This window comes from Populus euphratica, unplaced genomic scaffold, assembly GCF_000495115.2.
Source record: "Populus euphratica unplaced genomic scaffold, PopEup_1.0 scaffold681.1, whole genome shotgun sequence".
Taxonomy (NCBI): domain Eukaryota; kingdom Viridiplantae; phylum Streptophyta; class Magnoliopsida; order Malpighiales; family Salicaceae; genus Populus; species Populus euphratica.
The window spans coordinates 52311-75894 of NW_011500550.1; the positions used below are offsets into that span (position 1 = coordinate 52311).

General features: G+C 31.2%; 2 protein-coding genes across 3 annotated transcripts; one reads left to right on the forward strand and one right to left on the reverse strand.

Annotated features, from left to right (window-relative positions):
* Window positions 1–1011: 1011 nt before the first annotated feature.
* On the reverse strand, window positions 1012–3780 carry LOC105115340 (Pentatricopeptide repeat (PPR-like) superfamily protein). Its single transcript, XM_011012191.1, has 2 exons — window positions 3647–3780; window positions 1012–3557 (listed from the first exon to the last, which is right to left on the reverse strand). Exon 2 carries the CDS (start codon window positions 3438–3440, stop codon window positions 1155–1157), a length of 2286 nt encoding a protein of 761 aa, XP_011010493.1. The 5' UTR covers window positions 3441–3557; window positions 3647–3780; the 3' UTR covers window positions 1012–1154.
* A 13760-nt stretch (window positions 3781–17540) lies between these two features.
* GPDHP (NAD-dependent glycerol-3-phosphate dehydrogenase family protein) lies at window positions 17541–20837 on the forward strand. Of its 2 annotated transcripts, XM_011012193.1 has the most exons (12): window positions 17541–17927; window positions 18234–18310; window positions 18402–18474; window positions 18574–18791; window positions 18880–18987; window positions 19175–19238; window positions 19317–19354; window positions 19436–19556; window positions 19634–19688; window positions 19770–19818; window positions 20292–20447; window positions 20515–20837. In XM_011012193.1, exons 1-12 carry the CDS (start codon window positions 17603–17605, stop codon window positions 20518–20520), a joined length of 1290 nt encoding a protein of 429 aa, XP_011010495.1. In that variant the 5' UTR covers window positions 17541–17602; the 3' UTR covers window positions 20521–20837. The 2 variants fall into 2 exon arrangements, with proteins under 2 accessions (XP_011010495.1, XP_011010494.1); XM_011012192.1 differs by having other exon boundaries at window positions 20292–20837.
* Window positions 20838–23584: the final 2747 nt, after the last annotated feature.

The following is a 23584-nucleotide window of genomic DNA, read 5'->3' on the forward strand; positions in this document are numbered from 1 at the left end:
AATTTTATTATTTACCATCATGTTGATTAGGAATTAAGTTTTATAATTTGTTTCAATTTATTATTTATTAAGGTTATCATGGTCTTATGATTAGAATTATGGATTTAACAAGTTAACCCTGATCGATCTAGTATATTTTTGTCTTAATTTTTTTATAAAAAAGATATCTTGAGTTTTTTTTTAATCGAACTATACTTTTATTGGTCATCTAAATTATCTTTAAATATATCAAGTAAATTATATATCAAGTAAACTAGATTATGTTGAATCAATCTTAAAATAATTTATTTTTTTTGCTAAAAAATTAGCATTTGATGAAATTTTTTTACATTAAAAAAATTAAACTTACTAGCCACGGAGTACGGGTCAACAACACAGTAATAAACCAAATCACGTCGTGACAGGGGATTAAAGTTGAGTTAAAACCCACCCCTTTTGACATATCCCCGTTCAAGTGGGTTGGATTTTTCATGCATTGGCTCTAGTATTAGGCGGACGCAGCTTTTAATAAAGATGTCATGTGACATAAAGTGTTACATAACGAAATGGGTTTCCCTTAAAATATCGTTCCATATGAAATATATAAAGGTGTATTAATTTAAATAATGCCCTCTTTGCACTGTTTTGAGTTCCGAGGTGGAGGTTAATAAGCAGTATTGGAGCTTCCACTTTTATATCAGTTTCGGAGCTTTCCCCGTGGAACTTTGAAATTAAAAACACTTGAGCTAGCATCTTCTTGTCAACAGTTTATCCTTGTTTCACACCTACACGGGCAGCTTAGAAGAGTAATTCTTCTAATGCTCCAATCGCAGACAACAGAAAACTGGTGCGTATAATCCAACATTTTACCATCTAGTTCATTAAATCCCACATGATCAGTCAGAATCTCAAACCAGCAACCAGTCGAGATTCTTCTTTTTTCCTATAAAAGGCTCGTTGGACTTCGATGAGATTTTTCTCTCATCAAACCATCAATCACATTCCGCCTATGCAATCAGCAGTTTAGCATAATTTTACATACTAGAAATACAACTTCATATAGTTTATTAAAGAACTGAACCTAAAACATTGGAGTATCATAGTCGCCTATGAAGCTAAATCCACAAAGGTATGGAAAGAATACAGTATCAACATAATAACATTTGGAGTTGCGCTCATTGTTTTCCTTCTGCTTGTGAGGCATAAATTTCCTTCTTGTTAAATGGTTTGCTTCTCCGTGGAACATCAGCCAAAGTACAGAATTCGGTCAAAGTTTTCCTGATTTGAACTTTCTTCTTTTTATCTGGTGGCCGAGGTCCTAAAACGCTTGTGTCAATAGTAGCCCCATAAGCTTCAGAGGAATGCATAACTGCATCATAAGCCTTCGGAGAGAGTTGAAGGTCTTCATTTTGAGCCCTCAAATACAACTCATATGCAAGTCTTGGTTTGCCACTCTTTGCAAGAGCCTCTATCAGCATGTCATATGTAATTTCATTTGGTGAGATGTTCTGGACTTTCATGCGGTGAAACCATTCATATGCTGCACTGCTCAAATTATTACGAGCACATCCACTGATTATTGCATTATATGTAACAACAGTTGGCCCAACACCAGTTGAAACCATTTCATTGATTATTGCATCAACCAGTCTAAAATTCCCTTGTCTAGTGAAAACCGAAGCCATAATAGTGTATGCATACACGTTGGGCTTGACACCCACCTTAAGCATATGCTCCCATACACGGACAGCCTCATCATACAGTCTACCCTTTTCAAGGGCACTAAGCAGTGCTCCATAGGAGATAACTGTAGGCTTTTCACCTTGTTCAACCATTCTTCCAAATATCTGAACAGCAGCAGCTGTTTCTGAAGCCTTGGAACAAGCAACAAGAACTGCATTCCATTCCTTGCTTCCTGGCTTCAGGCCTTTCTCTTCCATCTTGTTTAGCAACCTGACACCCCATCTCCAAATTCCTCTCTTCTTAGCTGCAGTAAGTAGGACATTAAAGTATGAAACAATCAATTCGTATGAAAGGTTATTTGGCTTTGGACCCTTGTCTAACAAATCCTCGTAAACCTCCAAGGCAGCCCACCACTTCTTAGCCTTTCCCATCAACCAAATCACATGGTTGCAGACTGATAAGCTTATATCAGAGCACCTTTCTCTAATCCTAATGTACAATTCTTTTGCAACAACATAATGTTCTTCACGGGTACAAGCCCACACAAGGCGCTCATAATCTGACCGACCAGGTTGAAGTTCAGCCTTATCCATATCTGTCAGAAGCTTTAACACATTGGTGTTCAAGTTTTCAAGCCTCACAAGCCACCGCCTCATAACCTGGTAGCAAACACGAATTGTGAAATTTTCGAGCTTAACATATTCCCTTTCCCAATCTTCATCAGCATCCTTTCCTATTTCCCCTTTCAGATACTTGTCTTTTATTTCTACAAAGAACTTGAGAGCTCCATCCCCGTCTTCCATTTTTCTATAAGCCAACAGAGCAGAAGAATAGGATGCAGCAGATGGGGTAAAACCATTCCTATGCATCTCTTCAAGAATATCAAGGGCCTTTTTAGCCTGTCCTTGCTTGACATAAATAACCATCAAAATGTTGTAAGTCACCACATTGGGAGCAACCCCCTCCTGAGTCATTCTTTCCAAGATTTTTTCCGTTTCTTCATATTGTTCAGACTGTTTCACTGCACTTAATAGACTATTATATATGAAAAGATTTGGAACAATAGTACCATCTGTTTCTTTCTTTATCTTGAGCCATTCAACAAGAGCCATTGCAGGCTCCATTTTCTTGTCCCATCCAAAACCCTTAATCATGGATAAGTAAACTTGAACAGGCAATTCACCCTTTTCCTTAAGAACCTCTTCTATATCTTCCACTGTTTTTGCAAAATATAAGCTCTGAGCGAGCGCAGGGACATCAATCTTTTCATCCTGTTCTTCCCCAACTTCTCCCTCACTTCCAACATCTACCTCACATTTTTGTTCTTCGTCACTGTTATCATCATTTCTATCGAAATCATAATCAACTTTATCTCTCTCATGTTTCACTAATGACCGATCATCCAAACTTGATTCTACTCTATGAAATTCATTACCAATTTTTTGTTGCTCCAAAGCCGATGCCAAAGCCAATGATGAACCAAATGAGCCTTCCTTCGGCTCACGAAAACACACATATTTAATCTTTGAATAATTGGAGAGAAACCTACTTTCCACACCAAATTTTAAGCTCCCACAAGAAGTCCCACTTCTATCATACCTCAAATTGCCAGAAACCATAGGAAAACCAGAACTTTCACCTTGAAAAACGTTGTCAACATGACCACATCTCTTCCTGCCTCTTCTAGTACTCAAAAAACAAGAGGAATCCTCCTCAAACTCTAAATGGGGCACCGCACATGAGCCACCACTCAACGGCCATACACTCAAAGTTTGCATTTTGAGAGATAAATTAGCAATAAACAGAAAAACCCAGGAAGCAAAATCCAGTTAAAGAACAAGAAAACATGATATCCACTTATCACGAGAGACTTTCTCCTATGGTTTTCATGCTACCTACAAGAGAAATAATCGGAGAACTATAACTATTGACTCTTCGTTTAGAATTTACACAATTTTATGAACAGCAAGGCATTAAAACATACCCGAATTGCTTCCTGTTGTTGTTTCTTTTGGGAGTAGAACTGTGAGCCTGAGGTTACCTCAGGATTTGAGGTTAGTGCTTCTCTTTGATGTCCTCACAGCCATTCAATTGTAGTAACAAGTGGGCGATTAGCCAAAATATCACAGATACTATAAAACGAGACAATGAGAAAAATAAAGATTTAAAAAGTAACTTAATGAGTCAAGAATTACAATAATTCAATTATCAAAATACTTTTTTGAGGAGGTGTAAATCAAAACAGGCAATGTTTTAATGTTGTTTGCGTGGAAAAATCAAAACTACACGGATTATATTCTCCTTGACCCATAATACGATGGTAAGATTAATTTTTTTTATATCAAAAAATATATTTATATATTTTTTCTAATAAAAAATTAAGTGGAGGTTAATCTTCTATGATTTAATTAATTTGACAAGTTTAAAAATAACTTAAATAATCAATAAAAATATGGTTTGATTAAAAAATTTGATATGATTTTTTTTATAAAAAATTAAGATGTAAATATATTAGATCGATCTGGCCTAACTTTTCAAATCTACAATTTTAATCATAAAATCATGATAACTTTAATAAAAAATAAATTGAAAAATATATTAAAAAAATACAAAACTTAATTCTCAAAAAACTAAATGTTGAATATTAAAAATTAAAAAGAAAACAATTTAAAATTTAAACATGTTAAAAAAAAATTTAAAATTTAAAACCTTTTGAGATAAGGTTGAAAATAATACAAATACATCAATAACATATTTTTTGGATTTTTTTTTGGTATGTTGAAAATATTTAGAAAAACAAGAAATTAAAAATTGAGTTATGATAACGAAGAAGGGAAAAATTCCCAGCTCATATGGGATCTATATTGTACCCTAAGAAAGATGGTTTGTTTCAAGTTCTTGAATTAATCAATGATAATACACATAAAAAGGATATTTGCAGGTAAGTATAGCACTAGTGATGTTTTTAATGTTTCTTATCTTTTTATGTTTGAAGTAAGTGATATTCAAGATTAAATTCTTTTAAAAAAATAATAATAAGAATTAACAAAGATCTCAAAATGATCCATTAAAACTGTCAATCGGGTCATTTCAAGGTTAAGAACCAATAAGATTAAAAAGATGTTCAATGAGCTATTTCAAGATATTTAGGCCAAATTAAGCATCAAGATTACAATAAGGAATAATCAGACTTTAAATAATAGAATCCGTTCAAAGGAAGCATATAGTTCTTGAGCTTAAGACATGTAAATTGGGATTATTTTTCTACTCTTTATTTTTATATTAATGGACATAACTTTTGATCTGACCATTGAATCATATATAAAGTTTGTCAGAATATTTTAAAGACCATTTTTTTTATAGGGTTAAAAGTTCATAATAATAAAGCATGGAAGTTATTATTTAGAATTTGTAATACTTTTGTAGTTGATTTAAGAATTTTTTCCCATTTTATTAAGAAAATTTTGTTATTTCTATAGCCTTGTTTATGATGTTTTACTTAATATAAATAGGGTTATTAAACTTATATATTTTTTTGTATTTTTATTTCATAAATAATATTATATGTGCAAGGTTACTTATATTGTTGGTTCTTTATTAAACTCTTTAGAACTTATCAAATATTATTTTTTTATGTCATTCATCTTTATACTTCTAGTTCTCGATTCTTGATTCTTTATAATCAACGAGTTGAGTTTTCATTCAATTACTACAGTTCTTTGGTTGAAACAATCACTAGGTCAAGTTTTTTTCAACTTATTTTAACTTTCTTGGATTATATTCAATCTTAATTATGGGTTCTACAATTTTTATTTTTTGAGTTTACATTACCATCTTTCAAAGTGACCATATGACCTTTTATATAATGATACAAAGTATAAATCTTATTTAAACATGTAAATCATAATCCTATATAAATATTGATACAAAGGAGACTTCATTGAATAGTAAATCAACTAAATAACTTTATTGAATAGTAATACAACTAAACTTTTTTCTCTATTTATGCATCGTCATGGATTGCTCTTATCTATTGTGTATAAGATTAAAAAAAATCTCAGAAGGTATACTTGCATGATTTTTTTTTAAGAAAAAATCCTAGTCTTTTGGTACCAAGCATTGACTTTACCTATTAAGGATTATCTATAGTTTAAAAGATAATAACTTTGCTGGTTTGATTTCTTGTAGATTTATCTAAACTTATCCCTTATTAAACTATCTTATCTCGTCTTTGTAATTATATCAACTACATCCTTGTACATTCCTTATAAAAAGACATTTCAATAATAAAAAAATATAAGTTCAGTAATATTGTTTATGGTAGTAGAGCTGTTTTTTTTTCTTCAATAAGACTTTTTACTATGGCCTCAACTTCTAATTCAATCATTGTTAATATTGATCTTCATAGAAATGATAAAACTCACCTTATTACCTCAATACCAGTTCTCAACTTTCTTTGAAACTAACACCCTCAAATTTTTCTTCACAATGTGCTTAATTGATGTCCTTATTTACAGGTTATAATCTCTAAGGATATCTTGATGGAACCGTTGTTTGCCCATCAAAAATAATATTTAATCCAATAACTGGATCATCTTTTATAGGTACTTCAAATCCTACATTTTGGCATTGGTTTTGACAAGATAATTTGATACTTCATGCAATTCTTGCTTTTGTTTTTGAATCAATTAACTCTTATTCACTAAAGGACTTAATCAATTTCATAATATCTTAATATTATCATAAACTTAGTTGATGAACTTCACATCATTCATTTTCAATGGCATCGAAGTTGATTTTTGTGGCATAACAACTATAATAAATGCCTGTGAGACTTCTCTTACATTGGAAGAACTTCATGCCTTATTGATTAGCCATGAAAATTACTTAAAACTCATTGATGCTTCCAACTCAAGACTAATTGCCACTATAAAGGCTGCTCAATGTAACCACTCCATCAAATCAACATGTCTTGCAAATTCTTCTGCAAGTTGTTCCAGATCCAACCAAAGATGTAATGTTTATATATACAAATCAGGTCAATCTCCATTGATTTGTCAACTCCGTGACATAAAAAGGCACTTAGACAAGACATGTTGCAAGGTCATTAGGCTAAAATCTACAAACTATATAGCTATAAGTGGATTAAATAACAAAAAGTGGCTAATAGATTCTGCTACCACTCATCACATTACCTTTAATATTGCTAACCTATCAGTCCACTCTGAGTATGATGGAACTAATTGACATGACCAAATGATTGATGTCTTCTCCCAAGTGCAAGAGTATTGAAGTAATAAGTAACCCAACAAGACTAGGATCGAACCACTAGGAGGTTATTTATATAAATTATAAAAAACAACAACAACAACAACAATAAAAAGAGCTTTGATATGTGATATTGATATAAGAATTAAATAATGATAAAAAAAAATTATCAAGGTTAGAGGATCCACTAATGGTATTTCAAATAAGTATAGTATAAACTCTTATTACTCAACTGAAAACCACATACAAAGGAGGCTCTAATTGAATTTAAATTGTTAACATGATTACATTAGTTTAAGAAAAATATTAAGAGTGAATAAAATAACAAATACAAAACATGTTAGTATCAAACATCATAGTCCATGTTGAGTTTATACTATACTTATTCTTAAACCATTAGTAAAACATTTTTATCTTGACATAATAAATTTAACTAAACATAATAAAAGAGAGAAACATAAATAAATAAGATAAAAATATAAATAAGATATAAGTTAACTAGGTAAATGAAAGGAAATGAGAAGCATAAATAAGAGATTAATATAAGTAAAACTTAAGCATTACAATAAAAAGAGAATAAGAACATAATCTTCATTTGAAAATCAAGATGCCTAAATGCATGACAAATGCCTCCTTTTATAGGCCAAAATTTAGAACTATTGATTTGATGACTAATTATTGACTGGGTGACCACATTTTGACTTGGTGACAATCTTTATCTTCTTATCTGAACAAAATATCATTGATAACGTCAGAATTTGAACAAACTTAAATCATGAAAGTTCTACTAAATTGTCTCAACTTTTCAAAAAAAAAAATTGAGGTCATTTGGACTTCTAGAACTCAAGATATAGGCTGAACATTGAACAGTATCTGGGCTGCAGGATAGATTTGGAATTCTCCGTTGTTGCTAAGATTTGGACTTCCAAATAACAGAATTGAGTTTTACCTTCTACATGAATGTTTTAGGCCTATATTGTAGCTTTCCATCCATATAAAATAGATCTAAATCTAAGATCTACAGCTCCAAATATGACCAAATGATTGAACAATGTTTCATTTTGGATTGAACCATTATCTCTTTTCAAAGTTTGGCCCCTCTTTTTATTCTTTCAATTTCAGTTCTTCAACTCATCAATTAATTCTTTCATTTATGTGATAGGCATGCATTTAAGATAAACATTTATCATAAATTAAAGTTATTTTATGGTATCAGACTTGTTATTATAAAACATACTTTAGTTAAGGAGTTATTGATACTTCAAGTACAAAATGATGATATAAAACCTTTGAGAAAAATACACTTTTAAGTACTAATCATTAAATGAAGTCGTCATTGGTGATGGCTTAGTTTTGTGAGTAACATATGTTGGCTTTATGTCTTGGAATTCATTTTCAAAATACTTTTTTCCTACATAATACTTTTTATGTCCCTAACATTCATAAAAACTTAGTTTTTATCCATCACTTTACTCATTCTAGCAATGTTTACATTAAATTTCATCCCTTTAATTTTCTTATGAAGGATCAGAAAATGGGGACAACACTTCTACGTAGTGAATGCCAGGATGATGCTTATCTATTAAAAACATATTGGTCATCCCTCTAATAAAATCTATCATTTCAAAATTAATCATATATCTCTTCCTGTTTTAAGTTCTAGAAATCCCTTATCATCAATTTGTTCAGCTTGTTAATGTAGTAATAAAATTCATAAGTTATCATTTTTAAAAACATCTTTTATCAGTACTTATCCATTAGAATATATCTATATAGATATATAGGGACCAACAACAAGTTCTCTTGATGGTATTTGTTATTATGCTTTATTTGTGAATCATTTTACAAAGTATTACTGGTTGTTTCCAATTCATCATAAAAATGATGTCCATTCCATCTTTATTTAGTTAAAAGGACTTCTTAAAAAATAATTTATGTTTCATATTAAAAATTTGTACTCCAATAATGGTGGTGAGTACGAAGGTCTTTGTCAATTCCTATCCTCTCATTCTAAAAATATGCTCAATATTGCTCTTTACACATCACAACAAAATGGAACATGTAAATGTAGATATCATCACATTATTGAGATAGGCCTCACCCTGTTATATCAAACATATTTTCCATTATCATACTAGGCATATGCCTTTCAAACTGTAATTTATCTTATCAACCATATGCTAACACTTGTTTTACAGAATAAAAGTCCTTTTAAGTGTCTATTTGATTGTCAACCAAATTATAAAAAACTTGCATTTTGGATACTAGTGTTTTTTGTGGCTCAAGCCTTATAATAGTAACAAAATGTAACCAAAATCTAGGCCATGTATTTTTCTTAGTTACTCAAGTTCTCAAAATGCATATAAATGCATGGCCATTGACAATTCTTGTATTTATCTTTCAAAACATGTTATATATGATGAAACTATCTTTCTTTTCACTCTTTCTACTATTATGTCATCTCCTACAATTTAAGGTTAGATTTCAATTGACTCCACCATATCGGCAATTCCACCTCTTAGACAAACACCTTCCCTGTATCTACTTACTTGTGATGATTTCTGCCCTTGTTGCTCATTCACCAAGCCACCACTCACCAATTCTAGTCCCTTATTTGAGCCACTAGATAGCAAGTCTATCACATAACTATCATTCTTCATTCCTCTAACCCGAAGCCACAGTATGACAACCAAATCCATGAATAACATTTACAAACCAAAGAAACTATATTTAACCACCAAACATCTCATTCCATAACCTATATAGTCATCATGTGTCTCTTAAACCCTGAAAGATCATAAATGGCGACATGCTATGTCTGAAGAGTTTAATGTGTTAGCTAAACATGAAACTCAGGAGCTAGTTCCACCAAATCCATCCATCATTCCAATTGGTTGTAAGTTGATTTTTTGAGTCAAGCACAATGTTAATGGTATAATATCAAGGTATAAGGCATGCCTAGTTGCTAAAGGATATCATCAGCATCACAACATTGATTACACCGAAACATTCATCCTGTTGTCAAACCAGTAACCATCAGAACTATCTTCTCCATTGTTGTTCAACATCATTAGTGTATTTGACAACTAGCTGTCAACAATGCATTTCTACATGGAACACTAAAAGAGGATGTGTTCATGATTCAGCCTCTAGGATTTATAGATTTCATATTGTCTTCATACATTTGCAAATTAAACAAGTCTATATATGACTTGTGATTAGTACTTAAAAGTGCATTTTTATCAAGGTTTTATATCATCATTTTGTACTTGAAATATCAATAACTCCTTAACTAAAGCATGTTCTATAATAACATATCTAATAATATAAGATACCTTTAATTTGTGGTAAATATTCATCTTAAATACAGACCTATCACATAAATGAAAGGATTTATTAATAAGTTTAATTACAAAAATTGAAAGGACAAAAAGATGGCCAAACTTAGAAAAGAGATGAAAATATGCTGGTGCTGTTCAAACCAGAACACTATTCGGTAATTGGGTCATATTTAGAGTTGTAAATCATGAGGTCTACTTTATATAAATGAAAAGGTAAGACATAGGCCTACAACTTTCATTAACAGTTTGTTTTAAATAGGCTATTTTCAAGTATAAATTGTAGCAACAACTAAAAAGTTTGAATATGTTCTGCAGCCTAGACACTGTTTAGTATTTAGCCCATATCTTGAGTTTTAGGAGTCCAAATGACCTCAATTTTTTTTCCTAAAAAACTGAGATAATTTCCTAGAACTTTTATATAGAGGTCTGGTTCAAATTCTGACGTTATCAGTGACGTTATCACCAAGTCAAGAGTTGACTACCCACTCATCAATTAGTCATCAAATCAATAGTTCCCAATTTTGGCCTACATGAAGAAGGCATTTGCTATGCATTTAGGCATATCGTATGGTATAACCGACACTTGCGCTATGAAAGGAACTTGATTTGTTGTTAACATAAGTTATAATCATGAATGCTTGACGAGATTTACAAGTATTAGTATTCGAATAAGATAACTAATGTAATTATGTTAACAATTTAATTTGATTGGAACCTCCTTTATGTGTGGTTTTTAATTGAATAATAAGAGTTTATACTATACTTGTTTGAAATACCATTAGTAGATCCTCTGACCTTGACATTTGTTGTTATCATTGTTTAATCCTTATATTGATCTTCCATCTCAAAGTTCTTATCAACTTCTTCTTCTTCTTCTTCTATTACTATTACTATTACTATTACTATTGTTGTTGTTGTATTGCTGTTATTTATAATTTATACAATTAACCTCCTTGTGGTTCGACCCCGGTCTTACTGGGTTATATATTACTTTGAGACTCCTACACTTGAAAGAAGATATTAATCTTTTGGTCGTGTCAGCTTGAAACAAGAACCACATGTTTAGTATAAAGAGCTAGCTCTTTTCTTCTGACATTGGGATTTCAGCAATCCAAGTCAGATCCCTCTTTATTCATCTACACCAAGAATGACATAACATTATTTCTGTTAGTCTACGTCACTGATGTTCTCATCACAAGCAGTGAATCAGCGGCCATTTCGAACATAATACGACAACTTAGAAACCAATTTTCCTTGAAGGATCTTGGCAAACTCTAATAACATGCAAAGTCAAAATTCCAATGGACCAGAACTGTCGCACGTGTGCGGCGTCGGGGCGATCTTCCACCATCAAGAAAAAAAATGGAAATGTTGATGTGGTGTATTTTCGGAAAAATATGAATAGACAATGAATATATCTCTTATTAGTGAAAAATTGAATGGGAGTCACCACCAAGTATTCTAGTTACTAGGAACCCTAACTAGTCTCAGAGATTAGGTACAAAGACTGTTTGCGTAAAGGGAAGGTATTAGCACCCCAAATACACCCTACCTACGGTAAGCTGCATTATTTTGTCTGTTAAAATTCAAAATTGTGTTATTGTTTTTTAATTGTTGGTTTGTTTAAGGCTCAAAACAAGTCCTTCTCAATAAGAAGGTTCTTATCTAAAAATACGGTTAAACCTAACTGTTCAATTGTCCAAAAATAAATTAAATATTCAGAATACGCATTACGTGTAATGTCATACTCCGGATACGAAACGATAAACAAAATAAGAATTTTGTTGTTTTTAAAATTTTGACTAATGTTTTCTTGATGTTCAATTGTCCAAAAATAAATTAAATATTCAGAATACGCATTACGTGTAATGTCATACTCCGGATACGAAACGATAAACAAAATAAGAATTTTGTTGTTTTTAAAATTTTGACTAATGTTTTCTTGACTTTAATAAACCGGTTATTAAAGCCAAAATGCATGCTAAAATATTATTTTTGGTATATGAAAAATACAATATGTTTTTTTTGGCTTTAAGAACTTGGTCGTATGTATAAAAAAAAATTTAAAATTTTTTTGTATTTTTTGAAATTTTTGACAAAAACCAGATATTTTAATTGTAGGTTTGTATTTTTACAGTGTATTTATTTGGAATGGGTCAGCACGGCCTAACATAAAAGATGATGGGCCAGCACCAGCCTAGTATACAACAAAACGGGCTAGCACCGGCCCGACATGAAAATGGAACGGGCCGGCACCAGCTCAAAACAAAATGGAATAGGTCGACTCCGGCCCAAAACAAAATGGAACACGCCCAAAATATATATAAAAAAAATGGGCCGGAACCGGTCCAAAATGAAAAATGGGCTAAAGCTGGCCCATTAAAATGATAATTGGCCGGCCAATTATTCATTGGCTGCAGAATGTGAATTACGTTCTGCATGCCAATGACAGGAAATGAGAAGACAGAGTAGAGAAGGGAAAAAACATACCTGGTGTGAAGGGCGATGGTTGCCATCATCTGCGATGGCTGGAGATGGCGGAGATAGTGCCGGCGATGATGATTTTTTCAATGGTTCTTCCTCTGTTTTCCTTATCTCTCTTTGTTTTCTATTTTTTCTTCTGTTTTTCTTCTCTCTTTTAGTTTTTTTTTTCTTATGTTCTGTCCCTCTCTCTCCTCTTCTTCCTCTCAGTCTCTTTTCCTTTTTCATGATTTTGATCGTCTCTCTCTCCCTCTTTCTTTTCTTTTCTTTTCTTTTCTTCCTCCTCCTGCTTTCAGCTACCTCCCCTGTTTTTATAGGCAAAAACAGGGGAGGGAACATGGTTGGGGCGGCCACTATGCTGCCACCCTTACACTGTCCGTCTAATACGTGGAAAGTGGGTTGTGTCGGTGTCTTTTTGAAGGCGAGTTGGCGGTGAAAAAATCAGTGAAAACAGAGGAGAAAAACACATTTTCTTCCCTTGTTCTCTGCGTGTACAGGGGAAGAAGATGATGATGCCGTTTAAAATGACATCGTTTTGAGTTTTTCTCTTTTTTTTTTATTAAATAGTAAATGAAACGGCGTTGTTTTGGTAAAAATGCATTGTTTCATTTAAATGCAAAGGCGACAAAAACGTGTCTATTTTCATATTGGTCCTCAATTTGTAATTTTTTTATTAAGTCCTAAATTGCAATTTTAATTGAAAATCAATGCAATTGCATCTCTGTCTAAAAGCCAACAACAACCCTATAGTTGGCTGCCTTTTTCACTTTGTTCCTTGGTCTTGATATTATATAATTTGATCCTCAATTGAGCAATAAACTTCTAATTTCTTCAATTGGGCCCCTGACTGGTTTTAATTTCAGCCCCTCTACTTATGTGACTTTTTTATTTTGGTCCTTGGTTTTAGATTTCTTCAATTAAGTTCATAATTGGCCATCAAACTTCAATATTTATGCAATTAAACCCGTGATTTGACCGAATTAACTTCTAAAAATTATAATTTGACTCCAGAACTTTAATTTCTTCCCAATAAAGCATAAATTGACTCAAAAATAATTTTTTTTTTGCAATCAAACTCTCCATAAATTCAATTAAATCTTTAATAAAATTTAATTGAGTCCATAAACATTTGATTTTGGGTTTTTCTTACTCAAATTGAATTGTTTTTGTCAATAGGGCTGTCATCAGTCAATAAAATACTGATAAATTTTAATCTTTGTATTTTTTTAACCTCTTTACCCAATTTCTAATCATTTTTAGGACGCACTGACATCATTTTTCACTATTTATATTTTTTTATAAGATTTTTTTTTTATTTTTTTATATTTTATTATTTTTTGCGGCGGGGCCAAAAAATATGTTATGACATGAACCATTAAAAAAAAATAAAAAAACTCTACACTAACACCATTACCAATTAATAATGAACAGAACAGAGTGTGCCTTGCAATTATAATGTGATCCGAGCAATGGTTAAACAATCATATTTGTATTTTACTGTTATTGTGTTTATCGTCGAGGTTTACAATAACAAATATAATTCTCAATTTAATTATTGAATCGGATTAAAAATTATCTAGAAATTTTCATATATATTATTTTATACTAGATTAAAATTTCAAAAATACACCTCTACACAGACCAGAAGCTATTATATGACTTCTATTATCTAGATCCTTTTAACCTGTGGACATTTTGTTCAAAATGATGCAAGAATATCCAGTAACAATGGAGTAGCCAACACAACATTTCTTTTAAGTTGTGTTTTGATGACTTATGATAACAATCACAAGAGTTTCCTTGAGTTTTAGAGTGGATAGAAGACAACATAAAAAAGCATATAGGTGGTAAACTCCTTTGTTTCAGGAACTTATTCAGCATTGGGTTTGATAATTTTAGATTTTTGTATTTTTAATTGGTCTATGTGCATACCATTAACTCTTTACATTTAGGTTATTTTGGTATGATATAAATACCATTAAGTAGGGGTGAGTAAAAAAATTAAAAAACCGATTAAATTGAAATAAATTAAAAAAATAACTGAAAAAACCAAACTATAAAGAAAAACTAATTAAAATTTTTTAAAAACTAATTGGTATGATTCGGTTTTATAAGTCCAAAACTAAAAAGATAAACCAAACTAAATTGAATCTAAACCAAAAAAACTAAGTCAAACTGAAAAAAACAGAGCAAAATCAGAAAAACCGAGTCAAAACTGAACCAAACTAGAAAAAACCGAGTCAAACTAAACCAAATTAATTTTGATTTTAAAAAAAAAATTGATTTAATTATTTTTTTTATAAAAACCAAGTCAAATCGAATATATACTAAGCAGCAACGTTAATAATAATAAAAAAAAAACTCTCCTGGAAGAGAATCAAATTAACGATAAACATCCTCATTGTCTGTCTGGCCAAACAGAAACAAAAAGAAACCCAAATTGTAGAAAACATCCAACAAAACTGGTCCTCGAATTAAATATTAATAGACTTCCTTGCGATCCCCTCCGAGCGCGAAACCCTAGTATCCAGGCTGGACTAAAAACACCACCTCGACCTGGACTCCCCTCCGGCATCCGCCATCGGCGCTAATTAACAAATCAGCTTCACAGCTGTCTAAACAGCAAGCCTCCACCAACTTCCGATGCCTTTTTTTTTTTTTTTAATTATACCGCAGCAGGCTGAATATATTTTTTAAATAAAAAAAAGTTAATCATGAATTTTTTTTCTAACTTATTTTTTATCTAAATAATGTTAAATATAAATTAAAAATTTTATATACATATTTAATTAAATAAATTAAAAATTATTTATATCATTAAATTAAAAAAATAATTAATAATAACTAAATAAACATTTTAAAAAGTTGAGATGTAGATATAAATAAAGATATTTGGTCTCGTAATATAAACTATACACTTGATTATATTTAAAGATTTTATTAATTAAAATTAATTTTTTATTTAATCAAGTAATAAGTATAAATACACACATATAAATTAATTGAATAAAATCAAAGAAAAAAATATCCTGCAAGTGATGCTATCCAAAAATAAATTTTGTTAATTTTTTAAAATGAATTTTATTTATAAAAAACATAAAAAAATAGATAACCCCTTCCAAAATACATACAAAGTAAAATAAAAAAACAATAACTATTTAAAATAAAAAAAAATTAAAAATCATAGAGAAGTAGAATTAATTTAAATATAAATTAAAAAATTATTTAAAAAAATATATAATTTTTTTTAAATAAGACCAGGCTCTCCCGGAGACATGTTATAAAATGCCTATGGGCAAGTCTTATTTTAAAAGAAACTCAATTAAGATGGATGATAAGTCATTTACTTCGATATTTATTTTTTAAAAAAACTTTGACGACCAAATAGATATAACATGTAAAGTTTGAGGACTAAAATAAATTTTTTGCAAGAACAATCAAAACAACAACCAGATGCTTTTTCTATTTTTATTTTTTATCTTTTAATTTTGTTTTTAATCAATAAGTTTGATTTAATTGCCTATAATTTGTCTAAAAGAATGCAATCATGCAAAAAAGAAAAAAGAAAACCAAAGACTTAAGAAAAAAATTAAAATATAAATAAAATTTTAAACTATGAGTTCACAATAAAATATAAACAAGTAAAATGTGCTCATGTGTATAACAAATAATTCATACTTTTAGTGTTTTCTATAATATCCATTTAAGAGACTATTCCATTTTTTCCAAACTTCCACATGGTGCCAGAGCTAGAAAGTTGAAGATTATATCCATAATAAGAAAATAATTTAAAATAATGTTAAATAGGAAACACAAGTGTATTCGCCGTGCTCGGTAGTGGGTTAATATTTTCTTTAAATACAAAAAAATATTAGAAATATAAAAAATATTTTAAAATTTAGGATTGAAACATAAAATTTTAAAACTTTAGGAACCAAATAAATAAAGTAAACTGAAATTATAAGGATCAAAATGATTTTCTCCATGCCTTTTGAATAGTGGGCTGTAATTTTTTTTCATTATTATTTAGGTCATTAATCTTTCAATCCTTTAAGCTGTCACCTTATATTCTATTTTGCAAAAGCATTCATTAATTTTTTTTAGATATGTTGCGTGCACAGTTATTGCAAAAAGAAGGAAATTCCAACGCATAAACAATGCTAAATTACCTGAGATGATGAAATTAAAAAATAATAATAATAAAAACAAACAATGTTCCTTAAATAATATGTTGTTTTGTGTGTGACACTACAATTAGCTGCAACGAAATAGCATGTTGTTTTAGTTTTTTAGTTGCAATTATAACTTAGTACCTATTATAATGTATTAAAATAAATAAATTAAAGTTTATAATTTTAGAAATCATATGTTTAATCCTTGTGTTCTTAAATTCATCAAGGAATTAATTCTTTCTGTCTATTTTATAATCTTTTTAATTTATTTTTTAAATACATAAAAAATTAAATAAACCATTTTTAATATATTTTTTAGATGCATAAAAAGTAAATAATATGAAAATATTGATGATTAAACAATGTATTTTTTCTTAGAAATATACCAATCTAAGAAAAAACTATTAGTTTTTATATAATATAAATTTAATTAATTTGTTTTGATAAGTTATAATAAACACATTTAGATGAGTCATGAGTATCATTATTCCGAAGATTGCAATGGGAATTAAATTTAATTTTATTAGGTGCCAAGTGGCAAGTAGTAGCGGTCCCCAGTCATCATAAAGGGCAAAAAAAAAAAAAAAAAAAAAAACACAGAAACATAAAAGGAGAACATATAGTAGATCGCCAGGCAAACATAGGGAGTGCCGCTACGTGTCTGGCTTCTCCGCCCGGATGTGCCTTCGGTTTCCTCTATATCATCCCCTCCACTACTACTTTTCTCTTCGACCCATCACGATCACGATCAATATCTCTTCTCCTGCTTCACTACTTCTCTCCCACTTTTACTCTTTTTTGTCTCCTTCTTCTTCTTTCTTCATGGCTCCTCCTGCTGCCATGGAAGAAACTGCACCAACTATTAACCTTCTCTCCAATATTAATGATGGTAATAATGCTGCTTCACATATATCTAGAGTCACTGTTGTTGGCAGTGGCAATTGGGGTAGTGTTGCCGCTAAGCTCATTGCTTCTAACACCCTCATGCTTGCTTCTTTTCATGGTATGGCATAGACTTTTATATATATGTTTCTTATACATGGTTGGTCTGTTTGATGGAAAGAAATACTGTTTTTTTCTTCTTCTTTGTTTGTTTGTTTGTGGAAGGTTATGCACCATGAGTTAGCCATTAATTTTTTTTAGTTAGTTTATTTGTGTCAATGATCTTGACATTCATTTTTCTTGTAATTAAATCTATGCTATACATAACAACAATGTATTTGGTTGTTAAGAGACTAGGAGAATGGATTGGAAGGTTATGATTTTAAATGATTTCAATATGATTTTTTTTTTCCTTATTGGAACTCAGATGAAGTGAGGATGTGGGTGTTTGAGGAGATATTGCCAACTGGTCAAAAGCTCACCGAGGTCATCAATCAAACCAATGTAAGAATCTGATGATCGCCTCCGCTGCATTTTGACTATGTGCAGTTGTGCACCATATTCTCCATTGTAATCCTTGTGTTTTCTTGAATAGGAAAACGTAAAATATCTCCCTGGCATAAAGCTTGGCAAAAACGTAGTTGCGGACCCTGACCTTGATAATGCAGGTAATCAATTTCTTGCTTTCCTCAGGTTGTATATTACACGTTGTTGTTGGATATTTGTTCACCATTTTTTAAGAATTAATCAATGGACGAATTATACAGTGCGGGATGCAAACATGTTGGTATTTGTGACCCCACATCAATTCATGGAGGGTATATGCAAGAGACTTGTCGGAAAGCTAAAGGATGATGTGGTGGCTATTTCACTCATCAAAGGCATGGAGGTCAAGATGGAAGGTCCACACATGATTTCCACTCTCATCTCTGAGCAGCTCAGGGTTAATTGTTGTGTGCTGATGGGAGCAAACATTGCAAATGAGGTTATTTATCAATTTTTTGAACCTTTTCAGAGGATTCGATGTGCTTTCACTGTTTATTTTCTAAATACTTTGAGGCTGCTTGGTACAGATTGCTGTCGAGAAGTTCAGTGAAGCAACAGTTGGATACAGAGAAAACAGAGAAGTTGCAGAAAAATGGGTTCAGTTATTTAGCACCCCTTATTTCGTGGTCACACCTGTGAGTAATTCATTTTGTGATTTCTGCCAGTTTTATAGAGGCAGGTTATTGCTATAGTAAATCCTGCAAGGACTATTAATCAGCATGGTCACCATACTATCCTAGCACATGTAGGGATTATTTGATACATAAAACTGAAATTGAAAATCACTTTGTTCTCATCTTTTGATGCTATATGAATGTGTAGGTTCAAGATGTGGAGGGAGTTGAACTTTGTGGGACTTTGAAGAATGTTGTGGCTTTAGCAGCAGGTTTGTTGAACATATTCCTTTTTCTGTTTAATTTGTGTTTAATTTATTCATTTTTTTTATTTATGAATGATACAACAGGTTTTGTGGACGGTCTGGAAATGGGAAATAACACAAAGGTAAGTCCAAACAATTTTCTTAAAGTTAAACTTACATAATTTTGTCTTCCTTTTCACCTTAACTGTTCATACCTAAACTAGGCTGCGATAATGAGAATTGGTCTAAGGGAGATGAGAGCCTTTTCCAAATTACTGTTTTCCTCTGTTAAGGACAGCACATTCTTTGAAAGCTGCGGTGTAGCTGATCTCATCACAACATGCTGTAAGCAAGCATATTGATTTATTCAATTATTTTCTAGTATAATTTATCTCTGATAATAATTATACCATCTGTGGCAGTGGGAGGAAGAAACAGGAGAGTTGCAGAGGCTTTTGCTAAGAATGGAGGAAAAAGGTTAATGTTTGCTACTTGGTGCATAAAAAATGGTGGAATGTTACGGTATTTAATTTTAATCATGCTGATTCTCATCTGCAGGTCTTTTGATGAGCTTGAAGCAGAGATGTTGCAGGGCCAAAAGTTACAGGTAGATAACAAAGATAGTTATTAGAAATGGCTGCAAGATCATTTTCTTAGTAAATATGTGGAAATAAGCTGAAATGGTTCATTTATATAGAGACGGGGGCTTTAGGATCCGTCTCAACCTTCCCCATCTGTTATCACACAGATCTGCTACCAATACAATAGATCAGATAAACACTTTTTAATCCTGTAATTTGTGATTAGAATCAACTGCATAATGGCCCATTTTTGATACACGCATTGAATTGCAAAATATGAGAAGTCTTAAGTTCTTGAGCACATTCGACAACTCAAATGGAAATGGCTTGCTCTCATATTTGATTGCTTGAAAGGCATATGTATTCCTAGTACTAAGCAAAAAAGTGTAGTTGTGTAGTTTTCCGGACACTCTGAAAATCAAAGTTATCACTGTCCAGTATTATGGTGATTGTGATTGCGTTGCCAAACATCTAACAAATTTTCTTCTCTTGAGTGAAGGGTGTCTCAACTGCAAGAGAAGTTTATGAAGTTTTGAGCCACCGTGGATGGCTAGAGCTCTTTCCACTTTTTGCAACAGTACATGAGATCTCCGTTGGACGTCTTCCACCATCAGCTATAGTAGAATATAGCGAGCACAAGCCTAACTGCTCCCTGGTAGAAGGCTCTGCTCAATACTTTTAATTCTTTCTGAGCACGAGACTAATGTATTTTACTGTTTCAGGTGTAAAAGTTATAGGTGCTTTACTCAATTGTGCATCATGCACAGTACGAGAAGGCCAGGTGGAGTTTGCTAGTTCATGCAAAATTTGCATTTTATCACGACAAGATGCTTTGCAGGGCTAAATTGCTGCATGGCATGAAGTATCAGTGTTCAAGTTGAAGGCTGTTAAAATTAACACTTCTTCGAGAAGCTGATGATACAAGTAGTTTGGTTTTTACCCATGAATCCAGCATTGAAAGTGTTTTCATGTGTTGTTTAGTGGATACCTATAATAAATCCAAATGTTTGAAGTACAATAAAGGAGGGCTTTCGCTTATGACTCAGTTCTTTTTGTTCAAACTAAAATATGATGAATGAAATGAATCGTGTCTCTTGAACCTCATCTTAGGTCTCAAATCAAGAAGCAGCGGCAGCGGCAGCGGAAACGAATGGTTCCAATACAGTTCTTCAGAATTCAATACCTTCAGGAATATAGCCGTCCAGACTGTTGAGGTTATCTTTTCTTGCAGGGAAGTGAATAGAATTCTTTCTGCAACCCCTACGGAAGAAAAGGAGATGCATATCACCCAAGATAAGATATGCTTTCTAATTTTGCTCCAGCAAACCCAAGATAGACCTTGCTTCATCCATTGATAACTTGCTAACGAACCCACAAAATGAAAAATCCTTCTTTCCAAGCGCAAGTTCTCCACAGATGAGTCCGCTGGTGAGAACAATTGTTGATGCACTTGCCCGTATCCAATCCATAAAATGAATGCAACAACTGAGGAGTTATCAACTTGAAGTGATATTGAGAATTGACGAGCATAACACTGGACAATCTTTCATTCTTCTAGTCCAACATGAAAGTCATATTTGTCGTCATGTATACCTTTGAAATGAAATATTAAAGACATTGCTATGGCCATTTATAGTAAAATCACTATAACACCAAACCCTTTCTCAATTCATGCCATCGTTGTGATACAGACAAAGCAAGCCAACTACACAGCCATAAAACCATATAAATTAGAAAAAAAAGAAAAAACAAACAAACAAACAAATTGCCCGCAACTTTTTTTTTTCTATTTTTGAAAAAAGTACTGGTAGTAAAAAATGGGTTGCGACAAAAACGATGCTATTTTGGTGTAAGACATGAATAGTGTCTTCTTCTTCCTTTTTTCTCAGCTGAACCGCCCTTTCATTGTCAATAGTCATGGCACTCTATCTCGTCTCCAATACTCTCTAACACTTCCGAAACACCACCTCCCATTTCCTTGACATCCCTTCTCTTACCACCGCCCATCCTCATGTCAAAAATACCCTTCAAACAACAACAAAAGAAGGCTAAAGTAGACGACTCAATCATTCAAGTTCCAAGAAAAAGTTGATATTTATGATTGAGATTCATCCCAGAGGACATATCAAGCCATCACCTAGGGGAGGTTCTAAAAGCTTTTCCACTTGTATAAATAGAGGAGCAAGAAGGAAAAAAAAGGGATCATGGAGTTGGAGAGAGAAAGTGGCTAACAAAAAAAGAGAGAGAGAAGAGTTTTGGGTTTTGAAAAATGAGCGTTGTCCATAGCTAGAAGGCAAAAGATGAGAAAGTAAAAAGAAAATAAAAATATTTTGGTTACACTTGGTTTTAATGAGTAGAAGTAGATATAAATAAGTCTTTTAGTTTTAGGAATTAATATAAGTTATTATAATGATTTTTTTATTAAAATATAAAAATAATAATAAGAAAAATTATTGAATTGTGAAAATCCTGATTTAAAATTTGATGTTAACTCATATAAATATTTTATTGATAATAAATTACTTATAATTAGCACTTAAAAGTATATTTTTATTAAGATTTTATATTATCATTTTGCACTTGAAGTATTAATAACTTCTTAACTAAAACATGTTTTAGAATAAAAAGTCTGATACTATAAGATATCTTTTATTTATAGTAAATGTTTATCCTAAATGTAGGCATATTACATAAATAAAAAGATTAATTGATGAGTTGAGGCATTGAAATTGAAAGGACAAATAGAGAGAGTAAATCTTAAAAAAGAAATGTTGGTTTAGTCTAAACTAGAATATTATTTAATAATTGAATTATAACTAGAGTTTTAGAACTTGAATTTAGGTCTGTTTTATACAGTTAATTGGTTTTGGTTTTTTATGTGAGAGTGGCAGCTAGGTTAAAAAAACCATGGGATATAAGAGTAGCTAGGGTTTTCTTTTCTTTTCTATGTTCTTTTAGAAGGATGGAATAAAATGGAGACTAGGTCTTCTTGATCGAATGGTGGCCTCTACCCTTTTCTTGAAAGATTCTTTTAGTATTTATAGGTCAAGGTTGTTATCTTTTCCCTCTAATTTCTTGGTCCCACGGCAACTTCTTTTCACTTTGGTCTCGTATTTTCCTTGTTTGTATTTTTTGTTCCTTTTTACATTTTACTACTTTTCTTATTTTTTTATTTTAATATTTTGTTTGAAAAAAGACAATACCAGCATTAATTAATGAGAAATATTTATTAAGAATTTTAGAACGGATATATTAATATCTTAACATATTGAAAGTATATTTTGACAAAGATATTTTTAAAGGACATTGAAAAATATTTATTAAGAATTTTAGAACAAATATATTAATATCTTAACATATTGAAAGTATATTTTGACAGAGATATTTTTAAAGGACATTGAAAACCATGAAAATGACACGAATACATAAAAGATTGGATTTTTTTTGAATTATTGAAAAATATTTGAAAAATAAAATCAAAATTAGGTTATGACAAAACATATGAGGTAAACATGTGTAATTTTTAGGTGCGTGATTAAAACATAGTAAAAAAGAGAATACATGTGTGTGTTCATTTTCTTTTTATTACTTTTTTTCTCATATTGTATTAAATAAATGATAAAAAAGAGAGAAAAGATTAAATGTTAATAAAATATAATTAACGTTTTAATTGCACCACAACCAAGTCTCTCAAAAATATAAAGAATCACACCTTGTTAAGGAAAAAAAATACATGTATGTTTTTTTTTAGCATGTATTATGGGTTTAATAACCAATTTATCAAATGCATGA

Bases quoted from the DNA above. Each gene is read 5' to 3' on its own strand.
- GPDHP (XM_011012192.1), top strand. From the start codon at position 17,603: ATGTGCCTTCGGTTTCCTCTATATCATCCCCTCCACTACTACTTTTCT. The intron at 19,239-19,316 runs GTTTGTTGAACA...ATGATACAACAG, and splicing joins TGTTGTGGCTTTAGCAGCAG to GTTTTGTGGACGGTCTGGAA. The intron at 19,819-20,291 runs GTAGATAACAAA...TCTTGAGTGAAG, and splicing joins TGCAGGGCCAAAAGTTACAG to GGTGTCTCAACTGCAAGAGA.
- LOC105115340 (XM_011012191.1), bottom strand. From the start codon at position 3,440: ATGCAAACTTTGAGTGTATGGCCGTTGAGTGGTGGCTCATGTGCGGTG.